A 16,586-nucleotide genomic window follows, 5' to 3' on the forward strand; every position below is an offset into this window, starting at 1 on the left:
TACCTCAATAGACACATATAATTCTATTAATATAGTCAATAAATATGGATAACTAACTTAAAAATTGTTATAATAAAAATAATCAGGATTAAATCTTCATTTTACATCATTATATCATTGTTTATTCTTCAATTATGACAACGTTAAATTTTTAATGAATTGATTTAAAGATTTTTTATTGTGTATTTTATTCTTTCGTTTAATTTTTTGTTTTTTGTTCATGATATATAATTTACCTTTTTCTAACTCACTATTTTGAATTTCCATACTATATTATAGTTACAATTTATGTGCCGAATACTATACATGTATATTCGTATATTCATTTATAATTGCGTAAATCATTCAATACGTGGTATTCATTCGCTGTTTTAAAGCACATGCAAATTAAATTATTTATAATGGTTTTTGGCTCATACTTTTATTAGATAACACTCTTAAGGAAGAAAAAAAATCTTAATTTGTTTATCGGTTTGTGTTGTCATACGACATTTAAACACGCATATATATTCAGCGATTAATACAGTAACAACAACAACAACAACAATAATAATTCATTGAAATTAATAATAATAAAGATAAGATGATACAATTTTCACGCGATTTATTAATTAGTATTTTGTTTGTAATAATCACCATGGGCACCGTTCATAATTCATTTATAATATATTTAATAATAGTTGTGTTGAATTTATTCGAAATTTGTTGTTGTTATTAATAGGAATAATTATTATTATTCCTAATAAATTATACAATAGAGTATTATTAACATCGCGTTTCGTAAAGACCACTTCTTCCAATATATCTCACCCACTTAATGACATCGTGATCAGAATAATTGAGTTTGGATTCAAATACTTTAAGATAGCGAACTTTAAAGCCAGATGGAGCGAATGGTACTTCGAAGTTCATTGAAATAGGTGGTCTTGTCCATTTCTTTTTCGTATCAGTGTCGAGTAAATCTATTTCCGCAGACAATTGAGTCTCTTTCATACCTGACATACGTTTTATCTTCCAGACGATTGCATTTTCAGATGCTTTATATTTAGCTTTACCTTTAAGACAAATCAATTGAACTCCAGCGGTATTTAATGGAGTTGGTACACGTACTTCTATTTTTTGTCCCAAAAGCGATGGTTTGAAGTTTGATTTGAGAACAGCTTTTACTTCCATTTTTGTACGACCAACTTCTCTCACCAATGGTATTAATCGGAATGGCAATGAAATATCTTTTGTAGTACGGTATCTATCAATTAAATCATCAATCAATATTATCACTATCATTTTATAATTATTATTTTAAAAAAAGTAAAAAATATTACCTCATCAATTCAAACTCGCCATCTGGTGGTATAAAACTAATGGAATGTTCAGTTTCAAATTTAGATAACTTGACACATTGATGAAATTGGCAATCATCAATTACAACTACAGGCTTTCCAGTGCGTGCTCCTGTCGGATCTTCCCCACCCAGTGCACCGCTGCCACCTTTCATCCCACGAGAATCCATTACGATTTTATCATTGATACCGAATTTACACTCTGGCATTCCCGATAGATAAGATTTCATTATAACCTGTAATTAAATAATTACATAACAGACCATAATAAAACATAAAAAAGCATTAGAAAAAAATGTAATTATATATTTACCTTTCCTGCAACATGGGCGCTTAATATTTGTCCCTGAGGACTCATCAAGAGATTCACATACTCCAATACATCAAGGAATAGTTCATTACGCCGGTATTTTATTCCTTCTCGTCTCCATCCAATTTGACCTGTTACTTGAGATGTAATTTGTGCTTGTTCCTCTTTTGTCGCTGACTTTACACCTTGCTGAGTAATAAAAGTCTTCAGTACACCAGTATCGCAATTTTGTGGGTAACCAAAGTCCAAAATTTCTAATTTAAAAAATTATATTAATAATTTGAATGTTTTTTTTAATAAAAATAAAAAAATTTACCATCAAGCAGCTCGTAAATCAAAACAAAGTTGTTTTTAATATTTTCTTCAGAGATTTTTCCAAAGTACGACTGCATAACATCGTTGATCTTGAGAAGAAATTCAAAAACCATAGCTGCGTTGACATTTTGCTTAGTTACAGCGGCCAGCCAAATATTTGCTCGTTTAATATGGAAAAAGGATGTCCGAGCAATGTTGGTGACGGGTGAACGAACTTGTTGACGAGCATGAATTACGTTAACTCTAAATGCATCTACGGCATTTCTTCCGATGTCATCTCGATACACCCGGGAAATTAATACTTCTCCCTTGTGGTTATATAAAAATAACCCTCCGATCATTTTTCACAATGAAAGCTAATCAAACTTTCGATTTATTTTATTATTACTGTACTGCTGAAAAAAAAAAAAAAAAAAGTCATCATTTACTAAATATATTCATCCTCCAAAGAGTATAATAATTATTAAAATTAGTCAGAGTTTACAGCGTATGCAAATTATTGATAATACAAATTATTTTGGAGAAACGAACGGGTTTCGGAAACTAAGAGAAATATCGTAATCGATAACGCTCTCGATATCAGAATAAATGACATTTGAAAAGAAAATATACATAGATACATATATATGTGAGTAGATAAACAACGTTTGTGCCAGAGATGCTTTACACACAAATGATCGCTGCCGTTGATGATGTGTGTTATCGACCACCCACTTTAATATGACATTAAGAAACAAATTTCAGAGTGGAGTAAAAAAAAAAAAAAATTAGGTGCCAACAAGTAGTCAAAAAATAAACTTACTCATTTCACTGGTTAAAATCCTGGAATAATGGACCCGATTATTCCAGACTGGAATCTTGGATATTTTATAATTTTTAGACTCCAATACTATCCAACATACAACCAACTACAATCATTACGAGCCAGCAGCCAGCAGTAGCAATCACTGGTGATGGTAGTCCAACAACCGTTCAGTAGTAGCCGCGCTCAGCCATTTTCGCGCATGAAATTATACACCCACTTTTTTACTACGTAATTCAAAATTATTTTTCATCTCTAATCATTAGCGCAATAGAATTTTTTACAGATCCAATAGACTGTTATTATTTATATTCAATTAAAGAAAAAAAAAAAAAAATAAATAAAAAACAAAAAAAAGTAAATTTCTATTGAAGTTAATTGTTAAAATTCAATAATCGTGAGAACAGCGAAATGAAATCTCAATTTTACTTGTTCCTTCTGTTTGACAAATAGATGGCGTGACATGTAATTTCTGAATAATTACGACAGTTGTCAGATTCAAAAAAAATATTTCTGTTTAGAAAAGTAAGTTAAAATTTATTGCTTAAAAATACAACTTGATAATTATATCAAAGAATAGTCATTTTAATTAAATGAATATCTTCAGAAGAATACAGTGGATGCTGCTCAGAGCGTGGTATATACTCCAATTTAAAAACTTTTTTGACTTGTTCAAGAAATTGTTGCCACACCGGTATTTGTCCAGGAGTATCCCTTTCTTCTTGTGACATAATAACGTAAGTATTTTCATTTTTTTTACAAAAATATTCTAGTGTTTTAATCAGCGGATCTATTGACTGAAAAATTTTTAAATTATCTTTACAGGTCTGTTAAAAAATTTATACACCAACAATTAATTAGAATACATACCTCTGAATAATATACACAGTCAGCAACTAAAATAATATCAGGTGAAAAATCAAACTCAATGTCATTTCTCCATTCCATAACTTGAGCTTTAGCAGACCCTTTACCATCTTTATTCCATAGAGTTTCGTTCTTAGAAATATTGTAATTTAAAATTGGTATGGCGCTCTCTAAATCAGTCATAATCACGTCAGACCTGAAAAATAACTGTGGTTAATGATAAATGTATTTTTACAATTATAGATTTGAAAAGTAAAAGACCTACCCAAGACAAGCGGCTGTCATTCCTACACAACCGATTCCAGCACCGAGTTCCAAAATTTTTTTTCCAGTAAGCCATTGATCATTTGAGCTAGATAAATGATCCAAGTATTTTGCTAAAACAATTGCAGCATCCCACACGACACAGTTAACGTCGCCAATCTCTTGCTGATATAAAGTCAATTCTTTGTTTTGACTTTCCAGCTCTAAGCACCGGGTAAATATATTTTTATCCAACTCCATTTGTTGTTATTTATTACTCACATATTTATATTTATATTTATTGTTTTAGGTTAATGTACACGTGTGTATAGTATCGTAAATGGCGGAATGTTTTTGCCGCGAAATTGACATTTATTACCGGCCGGCTGCAGTTTAAGTTTCAGAGTTTAGTGTAATTATGAGGTTATATGCCATCATTTGTTAATTATTATAAACACTATTAATATTATGCTTAAAAAATATCTACAACAAGATTAAGTTTAAAAATTAAAATAATTAAAGTTTAGTGATTTTAGTTAAAAAATAAATTAAACAAAAGTGAAAATGGGTGAACAACATGGAGGGTGTAAAGAACTACTCTTTAAACGTATATTAATGGCAATTACATTCAGTATAATTGTCCAATTTATTTTTATGAGCAGCGTTATTTTACTAGAAAATGTTGACATGACATCTCCTTTGTCGTGGATCGAAGACACCTGGAAAATAATAACATGTTTGAGGATGTGGTGCTACATGATCATTTTTGCAATTATGATTACTCTCCAAGGAATTATTTTTAGTAAAAATTACTTAAACTACTCATACTCATCGTATGCTCAAAGCAGATTCTTTATGTTCTGCAATTTATTCACTTCTCATAACTTAATGGTTATTTTGATGTACCTTATAAATGGAATAGTACTGGTATGGTTACATCTAACTTTGGTGGATGGAAAATACAGTTCATTGACTAAAACTTGCAGGCGAAATATTTCAACAACGATCTCTTCAACTTGTCTTGTTGAAGAGCATTTATTTTTACTGCTTGGCGGTATTTGGACTGGAATTTATTATTTTACTAAAACAAATATATATGTTTTTCACAGATTACAATTTCCAATCATTCCACAGTATAAATTCACTCAAATACGCAGAGGTATCAGTACTTTATTGCCAATAACAGTGATGAATGCCATCTGGCCAACGATGTATTTTATAGGACTATATTATTTTATCGGTTCGTATATTAAAAACTTTGTAGCCTCTTCTTTATTTATTCACACAGAAGAGGAACAATCGTTGGACTCAGTATGGAGATTATTGAATTTATCATTGATATTACACTCATGGTTATACACATCATTGTTTGCTTTAATAATAAACAGTATGCATTTACTATTTAATGCTTACTTAACAGAATGGATGAAGTTTGAAGTTGGACGTCAAATAAATGTTTACAACAATGTTAATCAGCAAGATATTACAACGACTCTTCCAGATGCATTAGCTATGAGTAAAGTGCCCATTATTCAGCATCTAGGCTTCTTGGATCTAGTGACTCTGGCACAGAAAGAAAAACAGCGTAGAGCCGTTTTGTTTAGTCTGAGTCAACCTGGAGGACATCCTTACAATTGGAACTGCGTTGTCGAAAAATGTCTAGCATTTATAAACAACTTTGCCGTCGAAATAAACAAGACTGTTTGTCCTGTTCCTGTAATTCAGCAACCAGGTAGCAAAATATTAACACCTACTTCTCCTTCGCCACAATTATCAGACACATGTTCTGAAAGATTTGGAATGGAGCCTCGTTACATGCGAAGCTTAGTTAATCATGAGCTATCTCCAACACCAGTGGTAGAAGATGTCACTCCAACTGACCAGTGTAGTAATTATTTTGGACAATTGATTGGAGAATTTATAAAAACAACACGACAAAATATTACATCTTATCTACTGTCGAAGCCGATTATTTTTTACTTTTTTGGTAAACAAAATAACAACAATATCCAGTACTTGATGTTCAATGGTCAGCCAGTTATTTGGGCTATCGATGGAATTTCTTTGCTCGCTGTGGCGTCTCTCGCCGAGGATCCATATGGTATCGTACAAAAAGACTTACCAGCTATTATTGAAGCCCTACTTGGTCTCAAACAATCATTGGATAAGCTTCATAAAATGAACATACTAATAACAACAAAGAAACAGCCACACTACGATGATAAGGATGTTAGGCAAATGTTAACAACTTTGAGAGTCGCCAACAGACGGAGTATTTATAGGATTGTTACTAAGTTCAAGAACTACGTCGATGATTTAACTCTGGATCAATCAATCAGGGACCAGCTGAATGGATTTTTTGTGTGTAAAGAGTAAATAAGTTATAGTTGTTACTGTTATCATAATTGAAAAATACGTATGTGAGTGTATAAGACATTAATTAAAAAAAAAAAATTACAACTATTTTTACAGACGAATAAACATATTTTTCATTACTCGTGTCTATTAATAAGTAAATAAAATTGACTGTTTTTTCTAATAAAAAATGAGTAATTATTTTTATTTATAAAATAATATTTACATTTTTTTTAAATATTGAACAACACTAATATTATTAAATAATTTTTCCCGTAGCAAACTCCAATTTTTATGCTGGAGAGTCGTTAATTTCTCTAGGTACTTCCATAACCTTGGTTCATTTTGTATAGCCATGCCATGAGTTTTCAAAAATAGACCTAAATATGACTGAGATAACTCAAAGTCCTGATTACTGTTCATCATATGTTTAATCATTTTCATAAACTGTATCATTATGTCTACCGAACATGTACTGTCCAACGAAAGCGATTGTATTTGCAGATCTATAGAGCTAGGTCCTAAAGCTTTTAGCCTGTCAATAACTTTCGTAAAGTCATCATCGTCGTGGTCAATAGTGTCTTTCAGCATTTTACCAAATGTTGTCAAATTACTGAAGTTGCTCGGCATTAATAATTTACTGTTATTATCCGATTCTTGGTTTTTAGCATCTGAAATATTAAACTCAATATCTAGTGAAGGTATTGTCGGCAGGAAGAATGGAGCTGTTTCAGGGGCCTTGGGAGGTTCAATAGGTTTATTTCTCTTCTTGATAATATCGATATTGAGAAGATTTTGCCATCTTGCATTTGCCAGTGATGACATTGTTATAAGATTCGGAGCCAATTGAACTGGTGAAACATATTTTTCCTCTTCATCGTCTTCCTCGTTGTCGACTTGCATGGCATCTGACTCAGTTTCGTTGTCCTTTGAAGATGGTATAACTTTTGGTAGATCAATCAAAGGTATAGAATAGTTTGAAGGCAAGGATTTCAACGATACGTGACTATATAGAGTGCGATTGGACCACAAATAAATTCCTACGTTGTTCATGTGAGCTGTTACTAAAAACTCGCTGGTGGGTGAAAAATGCAGCGATATGCAAGTATCGGGTACCTGTTGAATATAATTAATATTTTAATAATTTTTCTTTAAAAGATAAATTATATTTTTTGATATATTTATTCATAGAATTACCCGGAAGACGTCAATTGGCTGAGCGGTTGGTATATCCCATGTTCGTATAGTAGAGTCCATAGCAGCAGTTACAAGCCATCGAGCGTCTGGACTGAATGTGGCATCTGTCAAGTGAGCTATGTGACCACGGAAATGTCTGACCAAGCGCCTAGTATCTAAATCAATTAAAATTACAGTAAAATCCTCTAGGGCTAAGGCAACGAGAGAACTTTCGGGATGTGTTCTAACCCATTTAACAGCTTCATTTAAAGTTAATACTGTCTGTGGTTTAGTATCTGAAAATAATAGAAAAAAATTAATTAGTTTTTTAATATTAATAGACATTATTTTAAAATAATAAATATAAAAAATAATTACTTGGAGTAGATTTAAACGGCCAAAATTTAACTTCATGATCTCGACCAGCGGATACAACATACTGATTAAGTGGATCAACCATGATCGCTTTGATGGGGCCTACATGTGCTCCTTTTTCACCTCCATACGTTGCTCTGTGTAGTCCCGATTGAATATTGAACCTGTCAATATGCCCGGTGTTGTAACCGATCACGACAAAATTTCCACAGTGCGTCATACAGACACTTGTTGCATTTGCATTTTTATTTCTAGTAAATCGTTCAGGTAATAATTTGTGCTCTCCCATTTTCATTTTATCATATGACCAAGTAGTAACAGTACCTATACCTAAATGACATGCCGCAATGTTGTCCCATTCTTTTTCGCGAGTTTTTTCATACGCGAATTCAGTGATAGCTGGCATTATAAGATTATCTTCGACGTCGCGTTTCTTCTTTTTCGAAGATTTTCTATTAAACGACGCTTTACCCAGACTTTTATTAAATATTTCAGTGACAGTGGAGAATATTCTTATCGAGGAGTCACCCCCAGCGGTTAGAATATTACGACCATCGTCTCCATAAAACCTTACTTGCGTAGGCGGTTCAGAGTGTCCTTCACGAACCATCAGCAAACGAGCAGCTCCATCAGCTAAATCGAATATCCAGACCTTCAGCGAGTTATCAGGAGAAGACGAAACGATTAAAGGTTCATTTGGCAAGCACTGCAAGCCAGCAACTGAGCCAGCATGTGCGTTGATAAGCTGGCTGTCAACGCGTTTTTCATCGAGATTCCAAAAAACAATATGACCAGAAAGACTTCCAGTGGCCATGATTGGACGCTCATGATTGTCAGTTCTGAATGTTATGGACGTAACCAAGCCCCAGTCTTGAACAAGTTGGAAAACAGTTTTATCAACTTTCAAATTATGGAGAATTATTTTTCCATTGGCCAATCCAATAGCAACAACGTCCAAAGCAGGCGCTTGTTCAATTACAGTGACTGCCGAAGCCCATCCGTTGAAATTATAAATCATTTGTGTTGTACGAATGTTCCACAATTGGAGATGACCCTGCTCACTACCCAAAAGTATTTTATTTATGTAAGTGCTCGGGTGCATCATTGTTGTTACTTTAAAAACATTATTACTAAAATTTAACTCTGCTTGCAATTTTTCTGTTTTAATGTCCCAGACTTTCAAATTACTGTCTTCGTCGACGGACAATAAATTTGGTCCAAAAGGCAACAATGTGTGGATCTGATGATCGTGGGTCCCGTAGACGTGTTTCAATTCGTTACCTCTTCGCCAAGCATAAATATAGCCTTCACTAGCCGTGTATACGTGATAAGTGTCACCAGCTAGGGATGTAATGTCCCCCGGATGACCACCAGAAACTGTCAAAAGAGTCAAATGAGAACAGCTGTAAGTATGAAATGCTCGTCCAACACAAGTAACAATCAAATTGTCTTTTCTCCGTTTGATGTAACGTGTAATCATAGGAATGTGGTTGCTGACATAACCTAGTGCCCGATTTTTACAGAATATTTTACTTTGCGGCATTTTTATTACATTCACGACACTGCTTTGATCCGGCATCTTGTTGTAATTGTTGATAATTATAATTTATATTTGTCCTGGAATAAAAATTTGTGATAAATAATGAATAAATTTATGGGTTTGAAATGTTTTTATATTTATTAAAAAAGAAAGGGATTGAAACATGTAAGTATGAATTAAAATTATTGATATTTCAGATTTATAATAATTGCAATAGTGATCATACCTTTTATTAGTTACTCCAATAATTATTTCAATATTAAATTAAAAAAACCATGATAAGCACGTGGTCGCAAGTATCACCCTTTAAATAAAATATCAAATTTATCTATACTGTGTGTAAGTATGTGTTGTTATTGTTGACAGCTGAGACCTCTTTGAGTGGTCTGGGAACTTAGAAGGATTAATTAATTGAGCGCTTAATTTAAATCAATTTGTTTTAAAATTTTACAAAAATTGTAATAAAAAAAATACTAATTTTTTTAATCAATAACATAATTAATAGAAGACGTCCATAAAATTAACATGATAAATTCATCAAGATTCTATATTTTATAGTGATATAGGTGAACATGACATAAAACAATACATATCAACAAGCATAGTATTATCGATTTAACATTTTGGTAGTTTAAAATTATATTTTTGGATGAAAATATTTTTTAAAACCAAAAAAAAAAATATTTTAAAAAGACTATTTGTTAAATCTTTAATTCATAAATTTTTGAATATTAAAAATTTCACTGAATTCATTATTTGGTAATTAAGGTGTTATATTGTACATTATATAAATTTATAATAATTGTTGTTAATAAGAAACGTCAATTTTTTATATGATGATGTTTCCTAAATTAAGTTAACCTATATATGTTAATAAAAATAATTTTTTTATAGGTAATATGGCAAATTTTAAAACAAAAAAAATATTATACTCTTAAAATGCAAATTTATCATAATAATAACAATAATCAAGGCAATTGAAGATGTCTATTTTAAACATTGGTTAAAAAGTTAAATGTCTAATAATTTTTAATAAAAAAAAATGAACAACCAAAAAACTGGTTCAGAGTCAGGCGACAAAAATACTGAAGAAGAAACCAACAGTTGAGTATTTGAATAAATCTTGTCAGTTAGAAAAAAAAAATTATCATTTTTTTTTATTTTTAGTTACAAAAACCGCTTGTGATGACATACTGTTTAAATCTGATGAAAATTGTACTCAACTCACTATCCAAAAGTTTTTTGAATTCATGCAGACTGCTTATCAGCTCAATGATAGCTTTGATGGTCTCTCGAGTATTTTAGCAGCTCACAGTGAGATAGATTGGTCTGAATTAACTAAGATTGACCTTAATTTACAATCTGGAAACAACAAAAATGTGAGTACTCTTTAATTTTTGTTTTAATAAAATTGATATTATTTTTTCCATGCCTGTTAAATAAATTCAGAGTACACTACCCTTATCGTGTTCCGAACAACAACTAGAAGATGAAAAAACAGATTGTCCAGCGAATTCGAATAAAAATCCATCGGACTTGCAATCACCGTTTAAAAAATTCAAAGTACCCAGCAGTGAGTCTGCAGATGATAATAAACAGCATCAATTATCTAAAATGATGAAGAAAAATCTTAGTGATGTTTTGCATGAAGGCTTGCTAGACTCTGTACTGCCCTACATGCTTCCTAAACCTGCACCAACGATATCACAGCCAATAAATAAGAAACATCCAGTTGAAGTTAAGAAATGTTCTTCTCTACAAAACAGTACTATTGATAAATCCAACGGAGTACTTTTGGCTAATAATTGTGATCAAAATAAAGACAAAAATAAAGTTCACAGAAAATCTAGCGAGTAATTGTTTTTTATTATTTTATTTATCTTGTTTAATGGCAACATTAATTGTAATTAAAATTTTTAAACATTCAGAGTTGAAGTGGAGATTCACGTCTGTGACGAGGCAAAAAATATAAAAAAAGACTTTAAATGTCCTCAAAAATTATTAATTCAAAAAATGTGTTACTTTGCTGATGTTACCACTGGGCAGAAGCTAGAAGAAATGGATATTTCTGTTCACTGTGACATTGTTATTTTTGACTGGCTAATGAGATGGGTCAAAAAGGATTTGATCAAAAAATCTGAGTGGCCGGTTTTGGAAGCTACCAATGTCATACCAATAACAGTGTCAGCATCATTTTTACAAATGGAACCTCTCTTAGAACAATGTCTGGTTTTTTGTCATCAACATATGTCCCAAGTATTGAAGACATCAACTATTTTAACTTGTCTCAATGATAATATTTTCACAAGGTTGTATTCGTTTAAATAAAAAAATAAATAAATACGATTAATAAATATAATAGATGTAATTAAAAATTATTTCAGATTAGCAGATTTATTTAGTAACATCGACGTTGAAAACCTAAAAGACAAGAAAGATAAAGTACAAAGCCGTTTATTCTGTAAATTGATAATGTCACTGGTCGATCCAGTCCCAAGTAATAAAAGAGGACATTACAGTTCTTTAGCAACGTTATTTAAATGCACCAAATGCGGTAAAATTTTGATACGTTCTGTATCTGATACCGTTCCTTGCACACCGAGTGCTATTAAGATTGATTGCAGAGGAAATATTTCCAGCAAACATTCTCGGTAACTAAATTAAATAACTTTAATAAAGTAAAGAATTAAAATTAAAATTTAAATTATGGTAATGTTAATTTTCAGAGATCTTACGTGGTCGTTGAATGATTATATAGTTAATTTGAGATCAGAATTGCGCTCATGGAGAAAGGTGTACTGGCGTCTTTGGGGTGATTGCCATTTTCTTTATTGCCGTCAATGTAATACCCACTTTCCGATAAACCAAATGGATTGGTGTTCATACCACCCAGAAATCCCTCAGTTTTTTGCCAATGAACAACAGAGATCAATACCATATCCACTAGGAAGATATCCATGCTGCAGTCAACGGGCTTATCGCTTTGAAGCTATTCCTAATAGAGAAGGATGCCGATTTAAAGTAGTTATTAATAAAATTGTATTCTTTGATAGTATAAGATAATTAAATAAGAATTATGATTATTTTTAAAACATATGAATTATGATAGGAACACATACCAACGGTTTCTGTGGACAGCGATGGACATGTTTTGAATATTTTTACTTTGTATCGTGACACCATTACTCAAGATCCTCCACAATTATTTTTTCCAGAAAAAATAACACGGTTAGTCGCACGGGATACCGAACTTCAGTCAGGTAAGTTATCGTGCAAAGAACCGATGCCCTGGGATGGAATTGAACTGACGCCGCCAAGACCTAAACTTGGCTTATTGGCAAAACTTTGGGGCGGACCTGGTGTCCGTAAGCCTTATCAATTTACTAATGGTGCTAATAATAATTTGGATGGACATAAGTCACGTAAGTTGATGCCACAGAACTCTCAAGTTGACACGTTGTCCATGAATACTTCAACAAGTGACAGTGATAATGATGACGATGACAACGACGGTATTACTGCACGTGGAGACAGTAGCGTTGATGATGATTCTGATAATAACAGCGAAGAATCTCATGGTTTACCATTATTTAAATCTACTGGTAAAATAAAACGACGATGCCATTTAATTAAAAGGTAATCAACTTGTTTTCATTTATTGATATTATATAACTACAAAACTTTATTAAAATTTATTTATTTTTTGCTCAAACAATGTTTTAAGATATATTAAATTTATAAAATTTTATCATTAAAGCACAACTAACAGAAATAATGAGTATATATTAATTAATTTAACTATAGGCACGAAGGAGGACGGTGTTGGAACATGAATTTGTTGGTAAAATACAATCAGGACAACCAACGAGATTTTGAAGAACGCGCAGCCTCTCAAATGATCGGTTTGTTAACTAAAAGGACCTCCGCTGAATGCTTAATCAACAAACTTCATAAACATTTATATGTTTCCAACAGTCAGTCTATAAGTAATACTGCTCAATTTTAACAATAAATATTACTCATAACTTATTATTAATTAATAAATATAATTAATAGAATTTGTACTTTTTTCATGTAGGCGGAAGTTACGCTAAACAAGAAGCCGAGTTTAAAGAACAAACGACTCATTCCATAAAAAATAAAAATAATAATAATAATAATGTAAAAGAACTCAATCGTTCACGGTCGCTTAAACATTAATAATAATTAAATAAATAATTTGACCAGTTCAAAGTTATAAAATAGTAGTAATAAAATTTAGTTCTTTAAAGAGTTTTCTGAGTTTACTTTAAATAAATCACTGCGATCCAAAATTTTTTCAAGTTCGGCATCTGAGTAAACTGTAAAAAAATAAAAAAATTTAATTAATTTATTTGTTGTTCAAATATAAATATATAAAGTAAAAAAAAAAAAAAAAAAACAATATTAATACCTTGTTTCTTAGAAGTAATAACGATGTCATTTGAGCTATTGAATAGTCGTCGAAGCTCTTCCACAAAATTAGCAGTAAAGTTAATGGATCGTTCCAATTCCTTCGAGATGACCATTTTTTCAAGATTACGCTTTGCTTGAGCGCGATTCATAACTGTTTCATCGATAGTCCCTTTGGTACATAGCTTATAGATGACTACTGGACGAGTTTGTCCGATTCGATGACAGCGAGCCATCGCTTGGAGATCAACTTGGGGGTTCCAGTCACTGTCATAAATAATAACAGTGTCAGCGGCTGCTAAATTGAGTCCTAGACCACCAGCACGAGTAGATAGTAAAAACAAAAATACATCGGGATCATTGTTAAACTTATAGATGTTTTCATCACGTTCTTCAATTTTTGTTCTTCCGGAAAGAGTTACGTAGTTCCATGGTCTTAAGGTTAAATATTCTTCAAGTAAATCTAGTAACATGACTAAAGTCGAAAATATAAGTACTTTGTGACCTTTTGCGTGCAATTTGTGGAGCATAGCGTCTAGAACGAGCAGTTTTCCTGAAGATTTAACTAAATTTTCGTCAATTTGCAAATATCCGGTAGCACTTTTGGGCCAATGTACCAAGTACGGATGATCAACGATTTTACGATACAATGGATAGCGATTTCCCGAAAAATTTAAACGGATAAAATAATCTTTGTTTCTTTCATCTATATCAGTATAATTTATCCAGGTACTTAATATTTTTCGTTGACCTTCAGTCAGTTTTTTGTCATCAAGAATATCAGGCTTTTTTTCAGATTTTAAAGCATTAATATCACCACCCATGCCCTCTAAATCATGTGGATTAAAATAATTTTCAGAATATTTATTTCTCATTGAACAAGCTCGTTTAGGTCTGCTTCCATCTGGAGGACTTTCAATTATTGCTGGTTCTCGCGTTTTCATTGACAATACATGGGTATCATAATTAAGAACGGAAGTGTAAAGTTCACGCTGTATCTCAGTAATTGGCGCGTAGACGATCATCTCTTTTTTGTTCGGCAAATTTAGACCAACTTCCTCCTTGACTCGTCTTAGCATAAACGGTTTGAGAATTTCTCGCAGCATGCTGACAATATTTTTTTTACTTTCTTGCTCAAGGATTTTCTCGGCACCCGCCTCGTGTTGCATCTCTTTTACATCGAACCAAGACTGAAAAACATCGAGATTATTGAAAATGTCGGGCTGAAGAAAGTTCAACAAAGCCCAAAGCTCATTCAAATCATTCTGCAAAGGTGTTCCAGTCAGTATTAAACGATGAACTGAATTGACCGTCCTTAAAACGCATGCCAATTGGCTATTGTGATTTTTAATCCGCTGGCCTTCGTCAACAATCATATAACGCCAATTATAATTGTGCAGTACAGTATTAGCATCTCTTACAGCAACTTCGTAGGTTGTCAAAACAATAGGTTGAGTTTTGAACCCATGTACTGTTTTCTTGGTTTTAATTTGCTTAGCAACAACTTTGCGAGCTTCCTGTGTTCCATGCAGAACATATACCGGTAATTCAGGCGCAAAGCGTTTAAATTCTGCTTCCCAGTTGGGTATCGTTGACAACGGGGCAATAATTAGATAGGGACCAGTCACACGAATTTCTATTAGCCAACAAATCAGAGCGATAACTTGAATCGTTTTTCCCAAACCCATTTCATCAGCCAAAATTCCGTTCACCCCATTCTTATATAAAGCTCGAAGCCAGTCCAGACCTACTTCTTGATAAGGATGAAGTTGACCAGTAAAATAAATAGGTGCCTCGAATTTTTTTTCTTCTTCTTCTTTTTTTTGGTCATCATCAGACTTAGTGTTCAATTCATCTTCGATGTCTGAAAGACTCAGATTCAGTTTTTTATTTTTTGGACCTTTAGTCTTATTATTTACTTTTTCAATCTTCTTCGATGTTCTCTGGCTGAATTTGGTCTTCTTTGGGGGTGAATTTTCAACGTCGTCATCACTAAAATCTGATTTTTCGCGTTTTTTAGAAGAATTACGAGTAGGAGATCTACCACGTTTAACAGGTGATTTTTTGGGATTATTTATGTTAGCCTTGATAAAATTCGAATAAAATTTGCTTTTTTTCAACAAATGCTTCAAACTGTTATATGCTTGTTCTTGTCGTTGACGCTGATAATCCTCTTCTCTCGCACGCTTCTCTTCTGTTTCAGGACGAGTTTTTTTCACACGTGATTTTTCAATCTGAATGGTGCTAAACTTAACATCGTTGCAAATCAATTCATCGTTTGAATCACCTGAAAAAAAAAAAAAAAATAATTAATTATATAATATGCTGTATTCCATCTAAAATCCAATTACAATCACCTTGAATGTATGTGAAATATTTTTTGATAAATTCAATATTTTCAACGAATAATTTAATCATGTTTTGAAAAGTCAATGACTGTCTATGTTTAAATCGTCATTTGTTCAGGTATTAATTATTTAATAAAAAAATTAGTTATAAAAGCAACTTACTTTTATCATTTGTGTCGGGACGGCTTGAAAACACCGAGTCTTCGTCGACATCGATGTCAGAAGCTTTTACAACGTTATTCGATTCCGTGATATCTTTAAACACGTTCGTAGTCTCCATGCTGTATAAATATATATTTTTTTAATAATTATTAAATAAATATATTACAAAAAATAATAGTTTTTCAACGTCTCTCATTCTTTCACACGCTGGGCTTTGTGTAACGTTTTTTGCCGGTTCAGACAGGTTATACAGTTTAGTTGCTTGATAACAGAGAAGTAACTGGGAAAAACGCGGGAACAAGATAATACCTCCATTTCTACC

At 32.2% G+C, this 16,586-nt stretch overlaps 6 protein-coding genes across 7 annotated transcripts; 2 read left to right on the top strand and 4 right to left on the bottom strand.

Annotated features, from left to right (window-relative positions):
• Positions 1–217: 217 nt before the first annotated feature.
• Positions 218–2,957, bottom strand: LOC123275239 (AP-2 complex subunit mu). Of its 2 annotated transcripts, none has more exons than XM_044743216.1 (5): positions 2,768–2,957; positions 1,967–2,357; positions 1,654–1,904; positions 1,323–1,576; positions 218–1,246 (listed from the first exon to the last, which is right to left on the bottom strand). In XM_044743216.1, the coding sequence occupies exons 2-5, from the start codon at positions 2,304–2,306 to the stop codon at positions 766–768; spliced, it is 1,326 nt and encodes a 441-aa protein (XP_044599151.1). In that variant the 5' UTR covers positions 2,307–2,357; positions 2,768–2,957; the 3' UTR covers positions 218–765. The 2 variants fall into 2 exon arrangements, with proteins under 2 accessions (XP_044599151.1, XP_044599150.1); XM_044743215.1 differs by having other exon boundaries at positions 1,967–2,360.
• Positions 2,958–3,331: 374 nt separating this feature from the next.
• LOC123265837 (protein-lysine methyltransferase METTL21D-like) lies at positions 3,332–4,225 on the bottom strand. The gene is made up of 3 exons (XM_044729767.1): positions 3,900–4,225; positions 3,638–3,830; positions 3,332–3,564 (listed from the first exon to the last, which is right to left on the bottom strand). Exons 1-3 carry the CDS (start codon positions 4,136–4,138, stop codon positions 3,337–3,339), a joined length of 660 nt encoding a protein of 219 aa, XP_044585702.1. The 5' UTR covers positions 4,139–4,225; the 3' UTR covers positions 3,332–3,336.
• Positions 4,226–4,418: 193 nt separating this feature from the next.
• LOC123265829 (nucleoporin NDC1) lies at positions 4,419–6,364 on the top strand. The gene has a single exon (XM_044729755.1). The coding sequence runs from the start codon at positions 4,442–4,444 to the stop codon at positions 6,251–6,253; it is 1,812 nt and encodes a 603-aa protein (XP_044585690.1). The 5' UTR covers positions 4,419–4,441; the 3' UTR covers positions 6,254–6,364.
• Positions 6,365–6,439: 75 nt separating this feature from the next.
• Positions 6,440–9,708, bottom strand: LOC123264666 (WD repeat-containing protein 36). The gene is made up of 4 exons (XM_044728086.1): positions 9,550–9,708; positions 7,787–9,400; positions 7,430–7,704; positions 6,440–7,348 (listed from the first exon to the last, which is right to left on the bottom strand). Exons 2-4 carry the CDS (start codon positions 9,360–9,362, stop codon positions 6,455–6,457), a joined length of 2,745 nt encoding a protein of 914 aa, XP_044584021.1. The 5' UTR covers positions 9,363–9,400; positions 9,550–9,708; the 3' UTR covers positions 6,440–6,454.
• A 119-nt stretch (positions 9,709–9,827) lies between these two features.
• On the top strand, positions 9,828–13,333 carry LOC123265785 (uncharacterized protein KIAA1841). Its single transcript, XM_044729708.1, has 9 exons — positions 9,828–9,927; positions 10,218–10,426; positions 10,491–10,702; positions 10,773–11,176; positions 11,252–11,632; positions 11,708–11,974; positions 12,050–12,344; positions 12,433–12,959; positions 13,128–13,333. The coding sequence occupies exons 2-9, from the start codon at positions 10,366–10,368 to the stop codon at positions 13,327–13,329; spliced, it is 2,349 nt and encodes a 782-aa protein (XP_044585643.1). The 5' UTR covers positions 9,828–9,927; positions 10,218–10,365; the 3' UTR covers positions 13,330–13,333.
• On the bottom strand, positions 13,316–16,528 carry LOC123265781 (lymphocyte-specific helicase-like). The gene is made up of 3 exons (XM_044729696.1): positions 16,265–16,528; positions 13,756–16,041; positions 13,316–13,663 (listed from the first exon to the last, which is right to left on the bottom strand). Exons 1-3 carry the CDS (start codon positions 16,380–16,382, stop codon positions 13,581–13,583), a joined length of 2,487 nt encoding a protein of 828 aa, XP_044585631.1. The 5' UTR covers positions 16,383–16,528; the 3' UTR covers positions 13,316–13,580.
• Between the last annotated feature and the right edge of the window lie 58 nt (positions 16,529–16,586).

The sequence above is a fragment of the Cotesia glomerata genome, linkage group LG1 (genome assembly GCF_020080835.1).
Source record: "Cotesia glomerata isolate CgM1 linkage group LG1, MPM_Cglom_v2.3, whole genome shotgun sequence".
Classification (NCBI taxonomy): domain Eukaryota; kingdom Metazoa; phylum Arthropoda; class Insecta; order Hymenoptera; family Braconidae; genus Cotesia; species Cotesia glomerata.

Coding starts and splice junctions, on each gene's coding strand:
- LOC123265837 (XM_044729767.1), bottom strand. CDS start 4,138: ATGGAGTTGGATAAAAATATATTTACCCGGTGCTTAGAGCTGGAAAGT. Junction 3,831..3,899: donor ATGACAGCCGCTTGTCTTGG/GTAGGTCTTTTA, acceptor GTTATTTTTCAG/GTCTGACGTGATTATGACTG. Junction 3,565..3,637: donor ACTGTGTATATTATTCAGAG/GTATGTATTCTA, acceptor AAAATTTTTCAG/TCAATAGATCCGCTGATTAA.
- LOC123265781 (XM_044729696.1), bottom strand. CDS start 16,382: ATGGAGACTACGAACGTGTTTAAAGATATCACGGAATCGAATAACGTT. Junction 16,042..16,264: donor TCCCGACACAAATGATAAAA/GTAAGTTGCTTT, acceptor TTTTTTTTTCAG/GTGATTCAAACGATGAATTG. Junction 13,664..13,755: donor TATTACTTCTAAGAAACAAG/GTATTAATATTG, acceptor ATTTTTTTACAG/TTTACTCAGATGCCGAACTT.
- LOC123264666 (XM_044728086.1), bottom strand. CDS start 9,362: ATGCCGGATCAAAGCAGTGTCGTGAATGTAATAAAAATGCCGCAAAGT. Junction 7,705..7,786: donor GCCGTTTAAATCTACTCCAA/GTAATTATTTTT, acceptor TATTATTTTCAG/ATACTAAACCACAGACAGTA. Junction 7,349..7,429: donor AGCCAATTGACGTCTTCCGG/GTAATTCTATGA, acceptor TATATTCAACAG/GTACCCGATACTTGCATATC.
- LOC123275239 (XM_044743216.1), bottom strand. CDS start 2,306: ATGATCGGAGGGTTATTTTTATATAACCACAAGGGAGAAGTATTAATT. Junction 1,577..1,653: donor GCGCCCATGTTGCAGGAAAG/GTAAATATATAA, acceptor ATTTAATTACAG/GTTATAATGAAATCTTATCT. Junction 1,247..1,322: donor GGCGAGTTTGAATTGATGAG/GTAATATTTTTT, acceptor TTTAATTGATAG/ATACCGTACTACAAAAGATA.
- LOC123265785 (XM_044729708.1), top strand. CDS start 10,366: ATGAACAACCAAAAAACTGGTTCAGAGTCAGGCGACAAAAATACTGAA. Junction 10,427..10,490: donor TACTGAAGAAGAAACCAACA/GTTGAGTATTTG, acceptor TTTTATTTTTAG/TTACAAAAACCGCTTGTGAT. Junction 11,975..12,049: donor ATTTCCAGCAAACATTCTCG/GTAACTAAATTA, acceptor GTTAATTTTCAG/AGATCTTACGTGGTCGTTGA.
- LOC123265829 (XM_044729755.1), top strand. CDS start 4,442: ATGGGTGAACAACATGGAGGGTGTAAAGAACTACTCTTTAAACGTATA.